At 32.0% G+C, this 22221-nt stretch overlaps 1 protein-coding gene across 1 annotated transcript; it reads right to left on the reverse strand.

Moving 5' to 3' along the window:
- Positions 1-1235: 1235 nt before the first annotated feature.
- On the reverse strand, positions 1236-10476 carry LOC124933865 (eIF-2-alpha kinase GCN2). The gene is made up of 14 exons (XM_047474306.1): positions 10255-10476; positions 10113-10181; positions 9962-10021; positions 9760-9865; positions 9321-9425; positions 8622-8990; positions 6999-7118; positions 6845-6919; positions 6679-6765; positions 6467-6581; positions 5800-5917; positions 5484-5538; positions 3554-3714; positions 1236-3470 (listed from the first exon to the last, which is right to left on the reverse strand). The coding sequence occupies exons 1-14, from the start codon at positions 10374-10376 to the stop codon at positions 1448-1450; spliced, it is 3585 nt and encodes a 1194-aa protein (XP_047330262.1). The 5' UTR covers positions 10377-10476; the 3' UTR covers positions 1236-1447.
- Positions 10477-22221: the final 11745 nt, after the last annotated feature.

Consider the following 22221-nt stretch of genomic DNA (forward strand, 5'->3'; position numbering starts at 1 on the left):
ATAACATCGGGTAACTACACATGAATAATGTTTTTGCAAATTTAACAATTGCGCCGACAAATAATAGAACATCATATAAAATAACCAATGAAACGTTGATCGAACACTACTTGAAAACGACTCTTCTGCTCAGAAACGAAATGTTTCATGGAAATTCTTGCTTCCATTGGACCATTTATAATTTATATTGATATGCATCAAGATCCACATTCATGGATCTTTCGGTTCGAGAACTAAAAATAAGAGGATCGAAACTATTTTTTTTTACTTTTTTCAAATTCGATAAATGTAGGTTAATTGGATATAAGGGGTTGTTGAATATTTCCTTTGGAATAGGAAAAAATAGAAGAAAACGGATTGATATTAATGCGATTGGATCCATTATTTTAGATTAATCTTGAATCCAATAGATTATTTCTTTTTCCAATATATAGATCGAGAATTTCATTAGTTGATTAGTAAAGAAACCTCATTATTCAAAATCAAAATGAACTTTATTTTCCTAATACTAAAATTGATCCCAACAAGTATTTCATAACAATAATAAATTAAGTTAAATTAGTATAATTGTGTAGAAATTTGTAATAGCTATAAATAACAATAATAGTTCGGTCTAAAAGAATAAAAATCTTATTTTTTATTTTCACTAAAAACTGATTAAGTTATGAATAAGATGTATCAATTTCTTTTCCATATTTAAAAGGAAAAAGATAAGAAGAATATTGTGTTGGTCAATCGGACCAAGATGGCCGAAGAACAAAACCTAAATGTGCCACAGGTTGATTATCGAAGGATAAGGAGTCAATTGCAGTGGAGGACCACAGTGTCTTATCGGAAAAGAAAATTATGTCCCTATTGTTATAAACATACAATTTACGGAGAGATAAAGAAATAAATTGAACCAAACATTTGCACCTGCTTCTTCCCTTCCGACACATCCTGACATTATCCTATTCTTATAAAATTAAAACCCAACACTCTTATTTTGGTTGGGATATTATTTTGTATTAAAAAGGAAGAAGGCGCAAGTCACCTTATTGTAATATGGCTCATCCTTAACTTAAAGGAGGAGGTAAGGATGACTTATAGCAGTTTCAGTTTTGATGTCAAGAAATAAAATAAAGTAGAGGATCTTACCTTTCACAAGGATTCAGATCATTCCATTGAAATGAATATTTTAAAACAAAGAGTTTACATAGTGTTAAATAAATAAATAAACATAAAGTTAAATTTTCATAAAGTAATATAATATCTTATTCAATCACACTTCTCGTATCAAACATAATTTCACATACAAAAAAATATTATTCAGTTTTCTCTTGGACCAACTCTATATTCCAAACAATGAAACAAATTTCACCAATATACAATCTAATGAAGAGAACCAAAACTACCAAAACTGCATCCACATAAAAACCAAACCATAATAAAAAAACAAAATGAAATCCTAATTCCAGATCGAAGGATTCCTAAACTGCGTTTCAGTCGCCTCGAAAAGAAATTTAATCAGATTCTCTTTACTTACATCTCTTTCCTTCTTCAAATCAAGATGTCGCACCTTAACCGAACCTTGAGACACGCCAACTTCCGTTATAATAACAAGACATTTAATTCCATGTTCGTTTGCATATTCATATTGTTCCGTAAAACTAGGGTCAGAAACCGAGACCAACTGAGCTCTAATCCCTTCTTCCCATAGCTCAGCCACAAGCTCCATTCGTTCTTCCAATAACCCGCCACCTCCCCTCGAACAAACAAGAACACTTATGATCCCATGATCATGTCTACGAGATTTTACATCCAAATGTCGAATAATAGTCTCCAAAGCAATACTAACACCAACAGCCCCAGGTGGTTTCGATTTGTGGGCACGATTCCACATCTGTTTAAGTAAATAATCGTATCGTCCTCCGATTGCGAGCATTGTTCCTTCGCTATCGTTTCTTAGATATATCTGGAAGTAAATATGTCTATGGTAGCTTTCACTTGGTGGCATAAGAGCATCTATGAATACGTGTTTGTCAATCTTCCATCTTCTTAAGTAGTTGAAGAGTTCAGTTAACTCATCTAGAGCTTTTCGGATTGGTTTATCTGAAGGAAGTGCCCCTCTTAATCTCGGGAGAGCCTGATCAGCATATTCACAGAATCTCGATTCAACCGTCTGCAATCGATTCACAGTGGCTTCACTTAGATTAAGTTCTTGCCGGAGTTGTCTCCTTATGACGACTCTTTTCGATTTCCTTTCGGGAGATTGAGGACGTAAAGATGATAATAAAGATAGAAGTTCGGCTACTTTCTGTCTGTGCCCCGGTTTCACTCCTATCCAAGACCAAATTGCTTCCAACAGTTTCCCGTGGTTTAGATGGATTTCGCATGATTCCGATTCGAAACAACGCGTAACAATATCCATCGTCGCCTTGATTGTTTCAGCCTCGGTTAGAGACGATTGGCCTCCGATAATATCAAAATCTCCTTGAAGGTAGCGGTTTGGGGGCGAGAAACCAATTGATTTCCGATAAACGTGCGATATCTCGTAACGTTTGAACGACGATCGCTGTTTGGCGACGATCCATTTCGCGAAAGGCAGGCGTAGTTCTTGGCAGAGCTCGGTCATGTTCCCGTCGCGAGTCAGGAGTTTAACTGCGTTTCTGTTATGATTATTGGATAATAAAGTAACCGGCGCTATCTCGAAATGCTTAGCGCAGTATCGCCTGAAAACATCAACAGTTAAATCCACGACACTGTCCCGAACCTCAGCCTCTGAATCGTCATACCCGACGTTATCATCTGTCGAAGGAACGTAACAACTCGGTTGGTCAAAAACAGCGTTCACGATTTTATCGTAAAAGGTTTTATCCTCCGAAATATGCATCGTTCTTAAAATGTTGTCCAACAGTTGGTATTCCATTCTCGGAGGAAACGCGTGTTGGATTAGTTCGTTAGCGGATGGTCGATTGGAGGGGCTTGAAGACATCAACCGCTTTAAAAGCGATGCTTGTTCTGGAAATTCGGAAACCCAATTAGAAGGAGGTTCACCTTTGAGTTTCAGATCGGAGAGAAGAACGTGTCGTTCCATTGCAGTTCCAAACGGGTGCCATAGTTCAAAGAACACGATTCCCAAACTGTACATATCTGCTTTCTCATCAATTTTAGGCCAGCCTTGTTCAATTTCGGGAGCAGTGTAGAAGTAGGTGCCAACTTGGCCTGTTCTATCAACTGAAACTGGGGTTGGTTCGACTGGATCAGAATCTTGGTCCAACTGTTCTCTCTGTAGGAACTTAGCAAGACCGAAATCTCCAATTTTGATGTCATTTCGAGCATCAAAGAATATATTGTTTGGGGTTAAGTCGCGATGAATAATTCCTTGTCCGTGTATGTGTGATAAGCCTTCCACTATTTGACGAAACAAATGCCAAGCCATGTCCTTCTCAAAGTGACTACTATATGATTCAAACATTTGTCGCAAAGTCCTTCAAATAGGAAAAGACCAACACATTGATGAGCACAAACTACTTTCTTTAATTCTGTGAAAGACAAGATAAAATAGATATACCTTGGGCAGTACTCCATTTGAATATACAGATAGGTGGATTCCATCTTATTATCGGGGCCTGCAGAACTTGTTTCCTTAAAACTGAAGCTCGAGCTCATCATAGTCCTAGAACCAGAGATGGCTTCAGAAATAGGGCCACCAAATCCTGCTTCAAACCATGCCTGAAATTGTTTATTCACTGTTCAGTTAAAACTTCAATAGCACATAAATGCTGGATTCAGAAAAGTATCTGGATGTAGCTATGTTTGGAAACTAAACTGTCATTCACATATTTATTGGTTATTTCTCATCTGAATCCAAACTGGATATAAGCAAAAATTAAGTGTTTTCAAATGGAGCAACAATCTTGCATAATTTTGAATTATAGGTATATCAAATTTTGAAGAGAACCCAAAATCTCAAAATCCTTTGTACTATAATAGTGCCCAACTACCATTTGAAGCTCGAATTGAGTGTTTTACTAAATAGGGCTCGAACTTTGAGTTGAGCTTTGGGGCCCGAACTATCAAACATTTAGCCATTTGAAGCTTTCCCCCAAACGGACGTTTAGTCTGTCTCTTTTGATTGACGTGGCTTTATTTTTATTCAACTGTCACTTGGCCATAAAAAAATTATCAAACACGCAGCAAGACCCCCCTTCTCCATCCACTGCTTCATCTTCTTCACAACTCCATCTCCTTCTTCCAAGTTCCATCTCGTTCGATCGACAAAGAGCTGTTGTCCGCAGACACTCCTATCCTTCTATCGACCTCAGCCACTCCTTTCCCAATCGAAGGAGGATCTCCCTATTGCGAATTCAACCGACGCATTACTCAATTCAGGTGTTTTGATTTATCAATTCAATTTCATTAGGGTTTGAATGTTTGATTTAGTATCCTACAGTAAAAGAGGTAATACCATCCTACAGACTCTCCCTTGTGTGAATTTGGAAGGAAACAATTTGGAAGAGGATGGTATTACCTCTTTTACTGTAGGATGCTAAATCAAACCCTAAACCCTAAATCAGTATAATCTTAAATCAAACCCTAAATCAGTATAAATTGAACTGATAAATCAAAGTAACGAAATCAAATACCTGAATACAGTAATGTGTCGGTCGAATTCGCGATATGGAGAGCCGTCGCCGATTGGGAAAGGAGTGTTGATGTGAAGGAGAAGATGGAAGAAGAAGATGAAGCAGTGGATGGAGAATGCAGAGGAGAAGAGGGAGAGGGGTTGTGCTGCGTGGTTGATGTTTCTTTTATGTCCACGTAATACTACGCCAAGTGGCATTTGAATAAAAATCAAATAAAGCCACGTCAATTAAAAGAGACATACTAAACGTCCATTTGGGGGGGAAATTTCAAATGGCTAAATGTTTGATAGTTTGAGCCCCAAATGGTTCAACTCAAAGTTTGAGCCCTATTTGGTAAAAGCACCCCAAATTCGAGCCTCAAATGGTAAATGGTAATTTGGCCATAATATATAGAAACAACCCACTAGGGTAACTAAAGTGGAAAGAGTCTTGCTTTAGTCTCAGGTTCGATTCTCACTAAGAATGCTCTAAGTTGAAATAAGGTTAAAAAAAACTAAAATAATATCGAAACAAGAAAAACCAGTGATCACATTTAGTTCTACAATGGAGAACAATGACGGGGATTCGAAAGGTCAATCACAAAAATGTGACCAGCAAATTATAAGTATTAGATACATTATATTTTATTTATTTTAGTTAGTTGGTTCGAATAATAATGATTAGTATTGTTGTTATCTATCAGAATTATATTAGGATTAAGATTTAACATATATAAAGGGGACTTATGTTATCATTTCATTCATGCAAATACAATTATGAAAGGTTTTATGTTACTCGTCTCGATTTCTCTTTCACATCTTTTCTTTAATTATTTAAACCCTAGAGTCAGGAAAAAAAACTCTGAGAAGCTAATACCTGATAGTAACGGACAACATGCAAGTGCTGTAACCTGGAGAGTGTGGCGACCTCCCTGTAAATCATAACAATATGAGTATGAAATGTAATAATATTAGGTAAAAAATCAAGAACAAAGGAACTATAGGATTATAGCAGTAACAAAAGTAAAGAAAACAACAAATAAAAAAATAAATGAGATACACCAAATAAAATCTGACAATCAATCTGTCTACTTATGTTGACTGAATAATGAGGGAAAATCCATTAATAAGTGGAACATCATTCCACTTTTCTCAGTTATTGATCCTGGAGGATCATCAATAATCATGCTTACCGCAATATCCTGTCATTAACTGGAAGACTTTTGTCCTTCAATCGGATCTTCTTTACAGCATACTGTCTTCCGTCTAGTTTGTTCTTACAAAGCAAAACATGACCAAATCCTCCTTGACCTGTCATCATCTACAGCAAGTTTAGGTGGACTTCCATCAGCAAGATGATAACTAGACAATTTGGTCATCTTGCAGGAACATAATAAAACCTAAGTGGGATTGTGAGAAACCTATATGCAAAAAAAAATCAGTAGATGCCCAAATATTTCAAAATTGATAAAAGACGCTGAATTGGATCCTATGTGCGGCTCAAACTCTCTTGTTTTGATTATTCTACTAAAGTTTGAAACATGGGGAAAATGTCAATATGAAAATACCATCATACTCCATAAATATGCTGTAAACAATGCTGACTTCCAACCAAGCACATGCTAGATAACATTTGCAAAAATGATTCAATATCTAATCCTTTCCAACGAAAACCAGATTGTCAAATAGAAAAAGAAACATCATGCACCATAAAAAATAACTAAAAACCTATGTTGCTTAAAATACCCTTAAGCAGATGAACATAGACTTTTATGTTTTCAGGTAATTGAAGCTCATGATAAGAAATCAGTTAAAGGTCAAATCATGGTAAAAGGAAGATCAAAAGATAATTCCTCTGACCAATGGGTTGGAGTTCTTCAAAGTCGTTAAGATATCGAGAAGCAGGAAGTGACGTAGAATCATCTCCTCCAATTCCTGAAGCTGTTTTCCAGAATTTTGAGATCTCAGAGGAGACCTATCAAATGGAAATGCAAATAGAAGATTTTCATAATTAGAGAAATTTCATCAGGTTTTCATTAAATAATAAGCATAAAACGAACTAGGAAACAAACCATTCGCCCAGCAAAAACTTGATCAAAGGTTTTGTCAAAGAGTGTTGGTGGTTTGTTAGCTAAATCACGAACACTTTCTGAAATGATCTGAATCAAACACCTGGTTAACAGAAGGTAGAAGTAAACATAAATGTATCATTTTGGCTTTAGTAAAAGAGATACATACCCCTAGATTGCATAGCTCGGAAGTTACATCTGGCTCTAGTCCTTTAGATGCGCAAGTAAGACGAAGTAGGTGAGCCTAGAGAAACCAAAATCCAATCAAATTCCAACAAAACATGGGGGAGAATATGAAGTTAACTAAAGAGAGAGTACAATACCAAAAACAAATCAGTTTCGATGGGATGAGATAATTGATCAGACACCGAGGCAGAAGATACGGACTTCTCATTTTCTCTGTCTAGTTGATCGTCATCACTTTCAAACAGTGGTTCAAGCTCCTGAAACAATAAGTATCACAAAATTTGGGTCAATAGGCAATTAACTCAACGATTAGAATATTTACAATGCATTTGGCATAACTCTTATGTAAAGAAACAATACAAATAGTTTTATCCTAAAACCTTCAAACAAGAAAGGTGGTTTAAATTTGACTTATTTATTCTTTATCAGCTGCATTAATATTAAGTTATAGAAACAATAAAGTTGAATAAGGTTTCCTCTCAAGATAACATAACTTCTCACGATGTATTAAAGATAAAGAACAACTTTCTTTAGGACCTATGTTGCTGAAATCTGAGTTTACAAGAGGAAACTTTAGTTCTCGATGCAAAGAAGCTAAGATATCTGACATTTAGGAAGGAAAATGGAATGATCTTCTTGAAGAAATTCGTAAAAAACTTTCCATCAATACAAATCGAAACTTGAGAAATTAAAGCATGATATCTCATTAGAAACAAAGGTGAAACAGTCAAGTAGTGGAAGCTAGTTTGGTCCTCAAATTTTGTTCCTATACACCGATTTATGACATGGCTTGCATTCTTGGGAAAATTCATGACGAAATACAAGGTTAGTAGATTTAAATTGGTTGAAGATATTTGTTGTCCACTATGAAAAGGAGAGATGGAAACACTTGAACATCTTTTATTTGAATGCTCTTAGATTGTTGAAGTTAGGATTAAGCTGAATATATGTATAATGATTGATGGGTTTTTCTAAGGAATGAAATAGTAACATGGAATGGATGATAGGAGAACTAAAGGCAAGAGTTTCTTCTCAAAACCTATACAAGTGTACGATTGCAGCTTGCATTATGAAAGAAGTGATCTTTCGGAGCAAGAATAGAAGCAATGAAAAAGTGTGGAAAGAAGTACAAGACTGCAATAATACAAAGTGGAACTATAGGCAAGAGTTTCTTCTCAAAACCTATACAAGTGTACGATTGCAGCTTGCATTATGAAAAAGTGATCTTTGGGAGCAAGAATAGAAGCAATGAAGAAGTGTGGAAAGAAGTACAAGACTGCAATAATACAAAGTGGAATCTGGAACAAATTAAGAAACTAATTCTCTTCAAAATTGGCTTCTTTGCTAGAAATGGGGAATTGAACCTTAAGTCATGATGAGAGCAAGGGTGAAAAAAGGGCTGGGTTTTAGAATTTGTTGTTTAATGTTCTGAGTGTAATCCTTGAACTGATGTAAAAGCCATTGGCTTAACATTAATTAAAGGAATTCCTTGTCCAAAAAGGACGACTTTATTTGACCCAGTAAGTGGAAGAGCACTACACTTTTTCAATTATTTAGCTGGGAATGTTGAGATTAGAGGAGAAAAATTGCAACTAATGGTACTGAACAAACAGAATACAATGGGGATGATAGATCACATCCTACAGGAAAACAATGGACAATAATCATAAGAAAATATTGGAATTGGAGAATATATTAACCAAGGTAGAAATAAATCAATTAAATCATTCTGCATCAAATAACTGGATCCTCTCATTTACCTCTGCCTCATCAGAGTAGACACTTTCAGTTGATTCTGCAGATGAAGATAGATTTAAATCAGCTGGCGACATGTTATTTACATCATCTTCACCCCTTTCTTCAAGAGTGTGTAACTTCTCCTTTGTGGTATCGGGTTGGACTTGTTTATTATCATGAATCACCATCTGGTTCACATTCTGGTCCAATGAATAAGGAATTGAAGAATACTTGGTGTCCTCTATTTCAAGTCCCCAATTCCACAATTCACCCAAGCCACTGAAAAGATCAATGAAACCATACACAAAAGGTACATTGGGAAGGCTACCCCCACTGTTTGCTATTGCCAAATCAAGTTTGGACGAATCCTTATCTTCATCAACGAACTTGACCTTCATAACACAACAAGATGCTATTTATTAATGATGATGGCAAAATGAAGCCAGAAAAGGTTGTCCAAATATTCAAATCTTGTTATTTAAAGAGCATGTAACAGAAAGAGAACAGCATAGCAAGTGTCGAGGTAAACAACTCAAGCTAGAAAAGGTTGCAAATCAGGTTTTAGGAAATAAAATACCAAATGCACAAGAGCATAACAGTTTCTTTCTTTTCGTTTTATTTCGAGTTCTTCTTGATCAACCAGAATACCCCTCATCGATATAATATCGGTCTAGAGACAGGATCAGAGAAAAAAAATCCCAACACAATAAGACGGAGCTCACAGTTTTAAGTGACTGGGAAGCTGGATGAATTTCAGATATGAATTCTCGGGCAGCTTCCACCAAATTGTAGATCATAACTCTCCCTTCTCGAGCATTACTATTAGCCTGAAACAAATAATCTCAATAAATTTTCATGCACGATAATTATACAAATAGATTTTTTTTTTTTTTGCACAAAGGACACTAAACTATTTTATAGAAATCTGCAACAATATTAAACACCGATTTATGCATTTCTGATTATTGCTAATGACAGAACAAAGAAAATATATTCTGTTTTCCTTCCAACACAAACTTGGTGAGCCAGATACGATTCGTCTATATGAGCCATAAAGTTCTTGTATACGTAATTAATGGCCCCAGCCAAAATCAACATCTGATGCTGTGACTATATCTCGTTTCGATTTGATATAAGTAGAAATATAAAGAAATACAAAACCTGGTCATGGAGCAACGACAAAAGTTTGTCTGCATCAGTCCTTGATAAACCTCTTTCCGGATTGATCTGCAGCTTTGGACACTTATGTGGATAGCCAGGTAAATATCTAGAAATGGAGACAACAAGAGAAAACAGCAATGAAACAGGCAGAAATAAACTTAATTACTGAAAGAGTGTTAAACAATATAAGAAAACTGATCACCTTATTGAAAGGATGGCAGAAATATCTAAATCATCAAATCCTGTATCTTTCGAGTATGGCCTGTCCAAGCATATGAATCATTCATATTAACAAAGAATTGGACTATTAGAATGAAAAAATCATCATAAAACAGTAACTAATAATGAATAACCTGAGCTTGACATCGATTTGAGGAGGTGAGTCTGAAACAATCATGCAATCTTCTTGAAATATTCCACACCTAAGAGAATAATGCAATGAAAATGATAAGGATCGAGTAATTATGTTGGCGTAATATAGAATGAAATCCTCACAAGGCGGTAATCTCTTCGGAGACGTCGTTGTTTTCGGATACTTGAGAGGTGTGATCTTTAGACGGAGCCCTGCCTTTGTTTCGCTGACTTCCACTGCGCTTCTTCTTCTTCTTCGAACCCATTCGTAGTCGTCACAGAAAAACACAGCTTGCTTTCTCTTTCTAGAATCCCAATTGAGAAAAAACATATATTTAGAAAAACAGCTGATTGGTTTCAATCAGGAAGTTCTTGAATGAATGCCGGCGGCGGTAGACCTTTGTCTAACACATAAAAATTACAATAATCTCTCCTAGGATGAAATTTGGAACTTTCCATGAATTGTTTTAGTATTTTCTTTTTTTAAAATTTTTTATTTTAAGGATTCGAAGGTGTCTCGTTTTTGTTTCACCGTTCAAATTTGGGTTAGTGTTGTGTTTTTATTCGATATGATATTTTGTTTAGTTGAATCGAATTTTTCATTAAAAATTTTATAATCCGAATAATATTTTTGATTATTGGTGGGTCGTTTGTTTATATCATTCGATTGTTTTTGACAATCATTTCTTGACTCAGCGTTCGTCAATTCTTAGTAGCAAAGGAGATGAAGTCCTAGATCACGAGTTGTTTTTTATTTTTTCAATAAAGAGTCACTGAAACGGATCGTTGAGTTGGAGGCCCTCTTAAAATTATCATTCCATTATGTTTACGAGTTTCTCGTTTTTTTTCAATATATGTAGATGATCAATTATTACTTGACAAAATATTTTTCGATGTTGATAAAAATGTTTATCAACCTCGGTCAAGTACAATTTTTGTGCAGTTCGGAATATTTGTTAGTAATTCTTCCGACACAATTTGATTGATTTGTTTGACTTTCTCTAATTCATCCCTCATCATTACATGATTATACAATTTTGAAGTCACCATAAAAAAAAGTTTACAAAATTATTTTGTTTTTATACTAAGTGATGAAAGAAAGTGAGAGAGAATGGATGAGTCTTCCATACCAATCCCCCACTTCATTCCTTTTTGGCATGATGCGTTGACCAGAGAAGAACACTTCCACAAAATATTTCAGGGGCCCAACTCGTTTTCCTTGAAAAGATGTGTGAAAAACTAAATCCGGAGGTCATCACTACTATTAAGCTTCAAAACAAAGGGATGCAACTGACTAGTATATGTTGTATTTGCTAGAGAAGTGAGGAAATCATTGATCACATCATTCTCCACTATTTTCTTGCATGCAAGTGACATGTGTGTCCTCTTACTAAGCTTGCTCAACATTCAATGAGACATGCTTCCCAAAGTTTCGAACTTTTGGGAAAAATGAATTAGTCGGGGCAAGAACAATAATATTGTGAACGACTAGAAGTCCATACCCTCATATGGTGGGAGACAATCTAAAAGGAGAGGAGTTATGATATCGAAATAATAAAAGTGTTTATGATTCATGTGTTTGCCTCTATTCGAAAGAGGTTTTACTTTTTTACATAATGAGATTTTTTACCTTATCGACATTTATATATCCCTTAGTTTAGTCTTTTGTTTTATTCTGTTTTTCTTTTTCCCTCTCCCATTTTTATAACCATGGTACGTTTTTTTGCGTTCTTTTTATCTAATGAAAGATGACATTTTAAAAATTAGTTTTTGCAAAATTGTCATATTATTTAACAAGCAACTAATGTGGCTTCAAATTTCATTAGTGGCGTTAAAGGAAACTGAGCGGACAAGTTGTTGGAGGATATAATGGTTGTGATAGTTCCATTAGAAGTATCAACAAATTGAACATTGGGGTTGTAATGCTTCCATGAGTTGAAGTAGTTGAGATCATTAAGAAAGTCTTAGGAATTAAAGAAACTGAACCATTACTAATATTTGTTGGTCTTAGCATTGCCAAATGTGAAAATGTTGCTTAATGTTGAAGGTTTGCAATTTCCCAGTTGTTTCTGCAGTTGCATACGAAACTGTTGGGTGTGAATGCGATTGAAATTTGGCTCAGTCCTCTTGTTTATTGATTCCGTTGCACCACTATCTCACACAAAGGAGGCAACTCTCTCTTTAGCATCCAAACACCACAAAGGAATTTGACATCTGTCTCCTACCAAGAGAGTAGTATTTATTTATATTATTAGGTCAAGTCCAATAAGCGGGTTACTAGAGATTGGGCCACAATGTTGGGCCAACCAATACCCAACAATCTCCACCTTTGGCCCAAAACAGTGCAAAACATAATCATGGAATCACAAGACACATCATCGCCAATTTATTACCACCGAGGCAACAAAGAGAATATCCAAGGTAAACTCGTGTCACAAAGACCAGGGGCAAATGCACAAAGCATGCGAAAATCACAAAGATTAAATGCAATAGCACAAAGAATGGGAAAATCACATAGATCTAACGCAAAAACACAAAGCATGCGAAAATCACAAAGATCAAATGCAAGAGCACAAAGCATGCGAAAATCACAAAGATCAAACGCAAGAGCACAAAGCATGGGAAAATCACAAAGATTGGAGACAAAATCACAAAGCATGCCATGTCCACAAATGACGAACCTCAAAGAGTTTTCCTTAAGTCAAAATTTAAAATCCGTTTACATGAAATAAATTTTTCAGCAGGTAAACACTTAGTACCCATATCAGTAGGATTAAATTCTGAATGAATTTTCTCTAACTTAACAATGCCCTTTTCAACAATATCCCGAATGTAATGAAACCTAACATCAATATGTTTAGTTTTATCATGAAAAACAGGATTTTTACATAGTTGAATAGCAGACTGACTATCAGAAAACACAACCACATTTTTATCAAGAAAACCAATTTCAGACAAAACAGCCTAAGCCAAATTGCTTCCTTAAAAGCTTCAGTGACAGCTACATACTCATATTCTGTAGTAGATAAAGCAACAATGGGTTGAAGTTGAGACTTCCAACTTATGCAAGAGCCACACAAAGTAAACACATAGGAAGTAGTAGACTTTCTATTATCCCTATCATTAGCATAATTGGAATCTACATAAACAACCAACTTTGTACCTATAGAACACTTAGAGAAAGTCAAGCCAACATCAACAGTGCTTTTTAGATATCTCAAAAGCCATTTCAAAGCATTCCAATGTGGCATACCAGGGTTAGACATAAATCTACTTAAGCAACTAACTGTATATGCAATATCAGGACTAGTACTAATCATTAGATACATAACAGACCCTATGCATTGGAATAAGGCACATTCTTCATTTCAATTATTTCAGTTTCAGTCTTAGGAGACTGATCCTTACTTAACACAAAGTGGGAAGCAAGAGGCACATTCACAGATTTAGCATCAGACATAGAAAATTTACTCAAAATTTTAGCAACATATGCACTTTGATTCAACACAAGAGAAAATTTTGTTCTATCTCTAATGATATTCATGCCAAAATCTTCTTAGCATCACCTAAGTCTTTCATGTCAAAATTTTTACAAAGCGATTTTTGCACATGCATAACAGACTTCAGACATGGGCTAACAATCAACATGTCATCCACATACAATAAAAGAAATACATGCACAGAGTCTATATTCTTTAAGTAAGGCAATGATCAGAAGAACTTTTTTTAAACATCAAAGATTGCATGCACTTATCAAACTTGATATTCCATTGCCTAGGAGTTTGTTTTAAACCATACAAGGCTTTTTTTTAACAAACAAACATGATCAGACAATTGGGGGTCAACAAACCCCTCAGGTTGATGCATATAAATATTCATATCAAGTTCACTATGTAAGAAAGCAGTAGTAACATTCATTTGCTTCAATTCCCAATCAAAGTGAGCAACTAAAATAAGCATAATTCTAACAGTAGTGAATTTGACAACATGAGCGAAAATTTCAGCATAATCTATTCCCTCCTTTTGAGTAAATCCCTTAGCTACTAACCTAGCCTTGAATCTAACTTTTTTAGACTCTTGCTTCACCTTATACAACCACTTGCAATCCACTAAGGAGCAATTATGAGGTTTAGGAACAAGTTTCCAAGTATCATCCATTCAGTAGAAAACTTAGACCTCAAAGCTTCTTTGTAAGAGTTAGGCTCATTATAGTCTAGGGAATCAAACATGTTAAAAACAAATTCAGACATATTGCAATCATTCAAATTATCATCCCTAAATCTAGCAGGCATTCTAACATTTCTTCTACTTCTATCCCTAGAAAGTTGATAGTCATGCAAATCATCAGACAAATCATGTGAATCAGACAAAACATTTGAATCATTATAATCATTAATATCATGTTTCACCTCATTGAGAATATTCACAACATGTTCAGCAGGTTGATCAAAAACTACAGACACATGCTCCACCTTATTAGGAGCATCATTAACAGGAGTGGGGACATAGACAAGCAAGGAAAATCATTCTCATTAAAGACAACATCTCTACTTATCACAATCCTAAGCCCAAGCTCACTCCTACCCCAAAGCCTATAACCTTTTACCTCTTCAAGGTAGCCTAAGAACATACATTTCTTGGACCTAAGCTCCAACTTGTCAACATTCTGATGCACATAGCCAAAACAACCAAAAACTTTCAAGTTGCTCAAATCAAGAGGTTTACTCGAAAACACAGATTTAGGACATTTCCCTCATAAGGGAACATTAGGGGACCTATTTATTAAATAAGCAGCAGTATGCAAAACATCCTCCCAAAACTTCTTAGACAACCTAGATGACGCTAACATAGCTCTCACCCTCTTTAGAAGTGTCATATTCATTCTCTCAGCAACACCATTCTGTTGTGGTGTGTAAGGCATATACCTATGTCTTTTAATACCCTAGGTAGCACATAAATTATTCATCTGTTTATTAAAAAACTCAAGACCATTATCTATTCTAAGATTTTTGATTCTTTTACCTGTTTGATTCTTAATCAAAATCTTCCACTCTTTAAACTTTTCAAAAACATCAGACTTATGTTTCAATAGTAACACTCAAACTTTCTAGAATAATCATTAATGATGGACAGAAAATATTAGTTCCCTCCATGTGTAACAACACTAGAAGGACCCCACACATCAGCATGTAAATATTCAAGGATATCAGTACACTTAGACACATTTAGGTAAGAGGAGATGGGAAAACTCACCTTATGTTGTTTTCATAGCACACATGATTCACAGAAGGGGATGGGGGACAATTTATCACTACCAAAGTGACCACCTTTATGCAAAATTTCTAGACCTTTGTTACTCATTGACCTAATCTATTATGCCAAAGAACAGATTTATCACCAATCACAGAGTTCATAGAGTCACAAGTAGTCTCAGCATGACACACATACAGATTGTTCATCTTTTTAGCAGTAAAGATAACAAGAGACCCACGTAAAATTTTCATAACACATTTCCCCCACTTTCCCTCCAAACCATCATTCTCAAGAGATGCACAAGACAACAAATTATAACGCAAATCAGAAACATTCCTCACATTCTTCAAAATAAACACAGAACCACAAAAAAACCTTAGGAATACATCAACTATTCCTAACACCTTGCAATTTTTCGAATTTGCCATAGACACAAACCATGTTCAATCTCTTTATAGTTAGAAAACAAATATCTAAATGGAGTCACATGAAAAGTACAACCAAAGTCAACTAGCCAATCAGATTTGCACAAAGAATCAGATAACACAGAGTTCAAGCTAGCATAATCACATAGATTATTAATCATAAAAATATCACCCATATTGCCCTCACAAACAGCCACATTAGCATTTTCAACATGCTGATTTCTCATTAGCATTTTCAACATGCTGATTTCTCTTAGGTTTAAGACAGTCCTTGATAAAATGACTAGACTCATGACAATTATAACACTTTTTAGTACTAGACCTAGACTTAGATCTGCTTTTATTAACGGGATGAGATTTCTTACCAGAACTCTCATTACTGACATTCTTTTGGGCACTCAACCTACCCTGAGATCTACCCCTCACATGCATGACTTTCCCACCAGACTGTTTACCCCTCTCAGAGTGTCTCAAATCTAACTCCTTACTCTTAAGACCATTGACAACAATATCAAGAGTGACACTGTCTCTACCATACTTAATGGCAGACTTCACATCATTAAAAGAATCAGGAATATCATTCAACAAGACAATGGGGGCATACTCATCAATGTTCTTATCACCACACAACTTAATATCAGAAATAAGTTTAGTGAAAATATCTAGATTATCTTCAATGTCCTTGGACATATCCAATCTAAATTTAAAAAACTTTTTAAGTAAAAACATTTTATTAGGCAGAGAAGTTTCAGTATAAAGTTCAGACAATTTATCCCATAAGGTTTTTGCACACTCTAAATTACCAATTTTTCTCATCATATATCAGATAAATTCAAATATATAGAGGCACAAGCATCTTTATTCATTTCACTATTTTTCTCAACGGTATCACTAACAGCATAAACTTGACTAGCAGCTTTAAAATATTTTTTTTTAAATCAAAACACATTTCATTTTTTGTTTCCAAATGCTAAAATCATTTTTTCCGTCAAACAGAACATACCATATTGATTAACACCATACATGCTATCAAACAAATTAAAAGCAATCAACAATCAATTGACAGAAATTAATAGAAGGGTTCAAACTATGATACCTTGTGAAACTCAAAGAAAGTTCAACTTACCCACCCCGCTCGGGGATTTGCTACTTCGTCTTCTCAGCAGCGGCACGGTAGTGGCACTGTAGCGGCACGGTAGCGGCACGTCGACGGCACGTCGACGGCACGTCGACGGTAACTATTTTTCTAAATAAAATATTGTTTAAGAAAGTTGAATTTAACAAAAATTTCTAACAAAATAATAAAACTTGAACTAAAAAAAACTATGTCACAAAATTTTGTTTTAAAAAGTTTTTTTTTTAAACAAACTAATTTTAAATTACATGTTATAAAAGAGGTTAGTTATAAAAACAATTATGTCAATTTGACTTTGAGTTCATATTAGCAAATGAAAATAATGGAAGGACCAAAATAAAATTAAAAATTATTTAGCTCAATTTGATTCTATATCAAAGTTTATAACTAAAATTAACCTACATTCAAATCAAGATGATTGTTGCTTAAATTAATTTTGAAATTTTGAAAAACGTAAACATAAAAAGATATAATGAAAATATACAAAATTAAATAGATAACCTCCATAATATATTTTATGGATAATGATAAATATAACAAAATATTGAAAGAATATTTATAAATAGAAATAATTTTAGGAGTGTTAAATTTGAAAAAAAATATAACATTTTATACAAAACAAATATGATTTTTAGCCGCCAAATTTATAGATAAAACTTCAAGAAAAGCAATTTTTATTTTTATTTTTCACTTTTACCTAACATGATTATTTGGGTACATATGAATCTCTTTGACAAACTTGATAACATTTGGATTGTCAATAGAAGTTTATGGGCCAAACACATATTTCCCAATGTTTTTTTTTTTTTTTTTTTTTTTAGAAATGATTAGACGAGAGAATTTGGTAAGAGAATTTGGTGAGAGAATGATTTGGCATAATCTTATTCGCTGAAAAAATCAAATAATTTCTCTCTTTTCTCTCTTTCCTCCCACTTTTACATTTTCCAACCAAAGGTGATGTCAAGTCATTCCCTCACCAAATTCCCTCTCTCTATCACTCTTTTTTTTCTTTTGAATTCATCTCTCTCAAAGTTAAGGTGACCTTTATGTATTTTTCTTTTAAAAAAATTGTATTGTTTTTATGCTCTAAAATATATTAATTTGAGTGAAATTGAGTTTAAATATAAATATTATTAAATTTATTAATATATACATAATTAAAGTATATTTTAAAATATTTTTTCAAGGAAATATTTTTTAAATAATTTTCTTTTGTCCAAAGTCAGATAGTTCTGAATTTAAATGTTTCAAATTGAGACAATAAATTACTGATGCTTATCTCTTTGTTTTTGTTAGGAATGAATTAAGAACTTTGCTTCTAAAATAAGAGGACTAATTAGATATCAGGCTAGATTGAACATGTTTTCACAAGTTTAGGGACTGTTTTACAAATTAATTTGAAATTGTTTATTTGACTATTTTCATTTTTAATGCTTAGATTGTATCTTTGTATGATTAAAATTGATCCTTCTTCACACAACAAAGCATAATATTTTTTTATTTTTTTTATTTTTATCTTTTTCTGACAAAATAATCCGATTTAATTTATGAAGTGAAACAAAAACATATAAACTGATTGGAAGAAAAATATTTAATAAAATTAAAAACAAAATAAATAATAAATATGCAACAAAATATTATACACTAAAGTGTAAATAAATAAATAGAAAACAAATTATTAGATTATTGGGTCTTTAGTTAGGTGACAATATTTGAATGAATCAATGTAAATAGTGAAAATATCACTATTCTGCAAATTATAAGCATTAGTGGCCCCAAGATTAATTACTATATTATTTTTTTCAATTTCATTTTTATATTTCAACTTAAATAAAAATATATATAATAATTTTGTATCATAAATTAACAAAAATTTAGTATTATTTATTTATTAAGCTAATACAATTCAAAAATTGTTATGACCCACTTCAATTTAAGTCGTTCTTTTTCTAAGTATGAATCAAACCCGAGATTTTTATCTATTAGACACCGATTTTATCCCTTGATTACTATAGTGAAATTTTTTATTCAATCTAACTAGTTAAATAGTTTGTTGATATATATTATTATTCCAACTTCACATATAGCATTATTTATTATTATTGGTGGACCAATGTGATCCATAACTTTATCTTAACTCATTTTGATTATAAAATAGAAATAAAAATTGAAGTACGGAAATATTACTAGTATTTTAATATAATATAATAATATAAAAACATTAATAATTTCTAGATTTGAAATATTAGTATAGAAAATTGTACTAACTTATTAGGTGGTCTTAAAATATTTGAATGTTTATTAAATATATTTACAAATAATCTTAAGAATTTAACACTTTTAATTTAGTGTATTTTTTGAGGATTTAATTTTTTTTTTTTGTTATTTGTATTTGACTCTAATTTTATTTGATAAATGCAATACTAATAATAATACTATTTTACCCTCCAAAATCATGATAATAATAGTTTATACACTTAGGATGACTACCACAAAAAGCGAAAGCCCCACGGTAGATGAGTGGTCATTATCTGTCCCCATTCTCCCACATCACATGTGAGAAAAGGTGAAAAAAAACAATAAACATATATATTTAAAAATGTTTTTTATGTAAAAAATATTTATTTTACTGTAAATAAAATTGTCCATTTATATATATATAAATAAATAAAGTGTTTGATTGTGGGTAGTAATAACATTTTAAAATTAAAAAAAAATAAATAAAAGGTTATAGTTTGGTTTAAATATTTTCAAATATTATAACATGAGTACTTCCTTGAAAATAAATTATTAGAAATAGTTATTAAATTGGTGCAAGGATTATGAGTGCATTGGATTAGTTTAAAAAAAATAAAGTGGTTATTAAGGTGAGTTGTTTTAATTTTTTTCTTTATGAATTTGTTTGATTTTAGATTATTTAAAAATAATTTTTTATTATATTATATATGTTTTCAATAATTAAATAATTTAATTTATTATTAAAATATTTTTACTTTATTTTCATACAAAAATAAAATCATTATTGTTTAGTCTAAAAATAATTTCAATTCATAACCCATTTCCTTTCAAACAACCCAATAGCATACAAGCTGGGAAAGATGATGAATAGTTAAACTAAGTAAATAAACAAATGTTATAAAAATATGAAAGTGTAAGTATTTTAAAAAATAAACTAAAAATTTGAAATCAACTGTAATGCAATGGATTAAGTACTTTTTAATGTGTCAATATTTCATTCTATATTCTATGCAAAGAAACACAATGTAAATTGGTTTTCATTAATTTATTTCAGATTTTACTTTAATTAATAACATATTTTTGAATTTCTTTGAAAAAAATTCATTACTTCTTTGAAACTAAAGACTTGAATTTAGTTGCTTTTAAGTTTTGGAGACAAAAGCTGCAAATGAACATTTTGTTATAATTTAAAAAAAAAATAATTATACTCATAATCAATTAATCATCTATAAATGGTGTATTGATTGACATTCTCTATGAGCTTCTCAACAAAATTTATATTGAAGACTTTCATTGTCTTTTGAGCTTTATAAAATCTTTTGCCTCTAAACATTTTGTTCAAAACAAAACGAGAAATAGAAACGACTACCTTCTTAGTATCTTACTGAAATTCTTACTTACAAGTGTTGTGTCAATGTCTTTGTCGAAACAATAATTGAGATAAGTTGTTATACTCGTCTCTGCTATGAATTAATCTATGTGTTGTATATAAATAGACCTAAACATAATAATAATAATAATAATAATAATGATAATAATAATAATAATGATTTTTGATTCATATCTTATGAATGGTTAATATGTGAAAAATCTAATTAGGTAGTAAAATTATCATTAAAAAAATCTAAGTAATAAATGAATATGCAGAAGAAATAAAAATTTAGTCAAGTAGATTTAATTGTCATTTGATTGATGATAATTTTAAAAAATAAAGTCATTTGAGATAGACAATAATCTTTAAAAAAATTACATGATAGAAATTTGTGCATCTACTCTTAGTTAATTAAAAAAAGCACATTGTGTACATTTTTGTTATTGTAAATTAATTAATTCAAACTAAAATGCATATTGCAACCTTAAAATTAGATTGAATTCTAAAATGATATAATTTATAATGAATCTTGTGACATTTTCTATTTTATTTATTTTCATACTTACATGATTTTTGAGTTATTTTGTGTCAATGATATAATAAAAATTTGTTAGTAGTAGATAATTTTTAAACTTACCTTCCTTCTTAAAAATTAATATAATTGAAAAAGGCACAAAAATTTAGATGAAATTGGAATGAACTAAGATATTGTGTGTTATTATACTTCAAATTATAAATATGAGTAATATTGAGTGAGATGTGTTAAATGTGAAATCGTAAAATTTTTAATATTGGAATTTAGCATTACACCTTATAACCACGGCTTTCACAAAAATAAATCTAAATCTAAATGAATCGAATCAGTCTCTTAAAATTCGTAACGTCATTTGTCTTAATAAGATAAATAATATTATACACTCTTAATTTTAAATTTAAAATAACTTTATATTTAACCATTACATCTCTTTTTTATGCTAGTATGTAGAGAAATGCATATTCAGAATATCACCAACATAATTAAATGTGTGCACAAATAATAATAATAATAATAATAATCCACTAGTAAAGATAAATTTAATATAGTTTTAACCGTAAGTTACAAAACAAACAAATCTAACACAAATATGTTTGACAACTAGTCCAGAGTCATATTAATTTTCTAAATAAAAATACTAGCTATAGTAATTATAATAAAAAATAAAGTGCTTAAAATTTGAAGTGTGAAATGAGTTTTAAAAAATAAATTGGGCATGTAAACATGTTTGATTAAGTATTCTAAAACAACTGGATACAAAGTTTAATTATAAGATAAGAAAAAAATATATAAATTTTTTATTTTCTAAATTCAAAATAATTAAAAAAATATCATTTGATTCTCACTAAAAAACAGTTTAAATTTAAATAAAAATTAACTCCATACCTTTAACTTTTTTTTCTTCTTTTTTTAATAATAATAATGAAAAACAAAATTAAAAAAAACAGCTATATTGACTGATGAACTGGAATTGACCATGTTGAAACTATTTTGGCCAAATTATTATTAAGTGGAAATTTGGTTTGCTTTTATCTTATACAGCTCAATTTGAACTGCTGATATTTAAGACTAGAACTTTAATATTTGTACTCATTCACTATTCATATTTATTTAAGAACTATTTGTATATATATTTTTAAATTTATAAAATATA

This window comes from Impatiens glandulifera, chromosome 4 (assembly GCF_907164915.1).
Source record: "Impatiens glandulifera chromosome 4, dImpGla2.1, whole genome shotgun sequence".
Classification (NCBI taxonomy): domain Eukaryota; kingdom Viridiplantae; phylum Streptophyta; class Magnoliopsida; order Ericales; family Balsaminaceae; genus Impatiens; species Impatiens glandulifera.

What these genes read in the sequence shown, in the direction of transcription:
- LOC124933865 (XM_047474306.1), bottom strand. Translation starts at nt 10,376, where the DNA reads ATGGGTTCGAAGAAGAAGAAGAAGCGCAGTGGAAGTCAGCGAAACAAA. An exon ending in TGAAGAACTCCAACCCATTG is followed by an intron (nt 5,918 to 6,466) that starts GTCAGAGGAATT and finishes AGATGATGACAG; the next exon opens with GTCAAGGAGGATTTGGTCAT. An exon ending in CAAATGGAGTACTGCCCAAG is followed by an intron (nt 3,471 to 3,553) that starts GTATATCTATTT and finishes TCCTATTTGAAG; the next exon opens with GACTTTGCGACAAATGTTTG.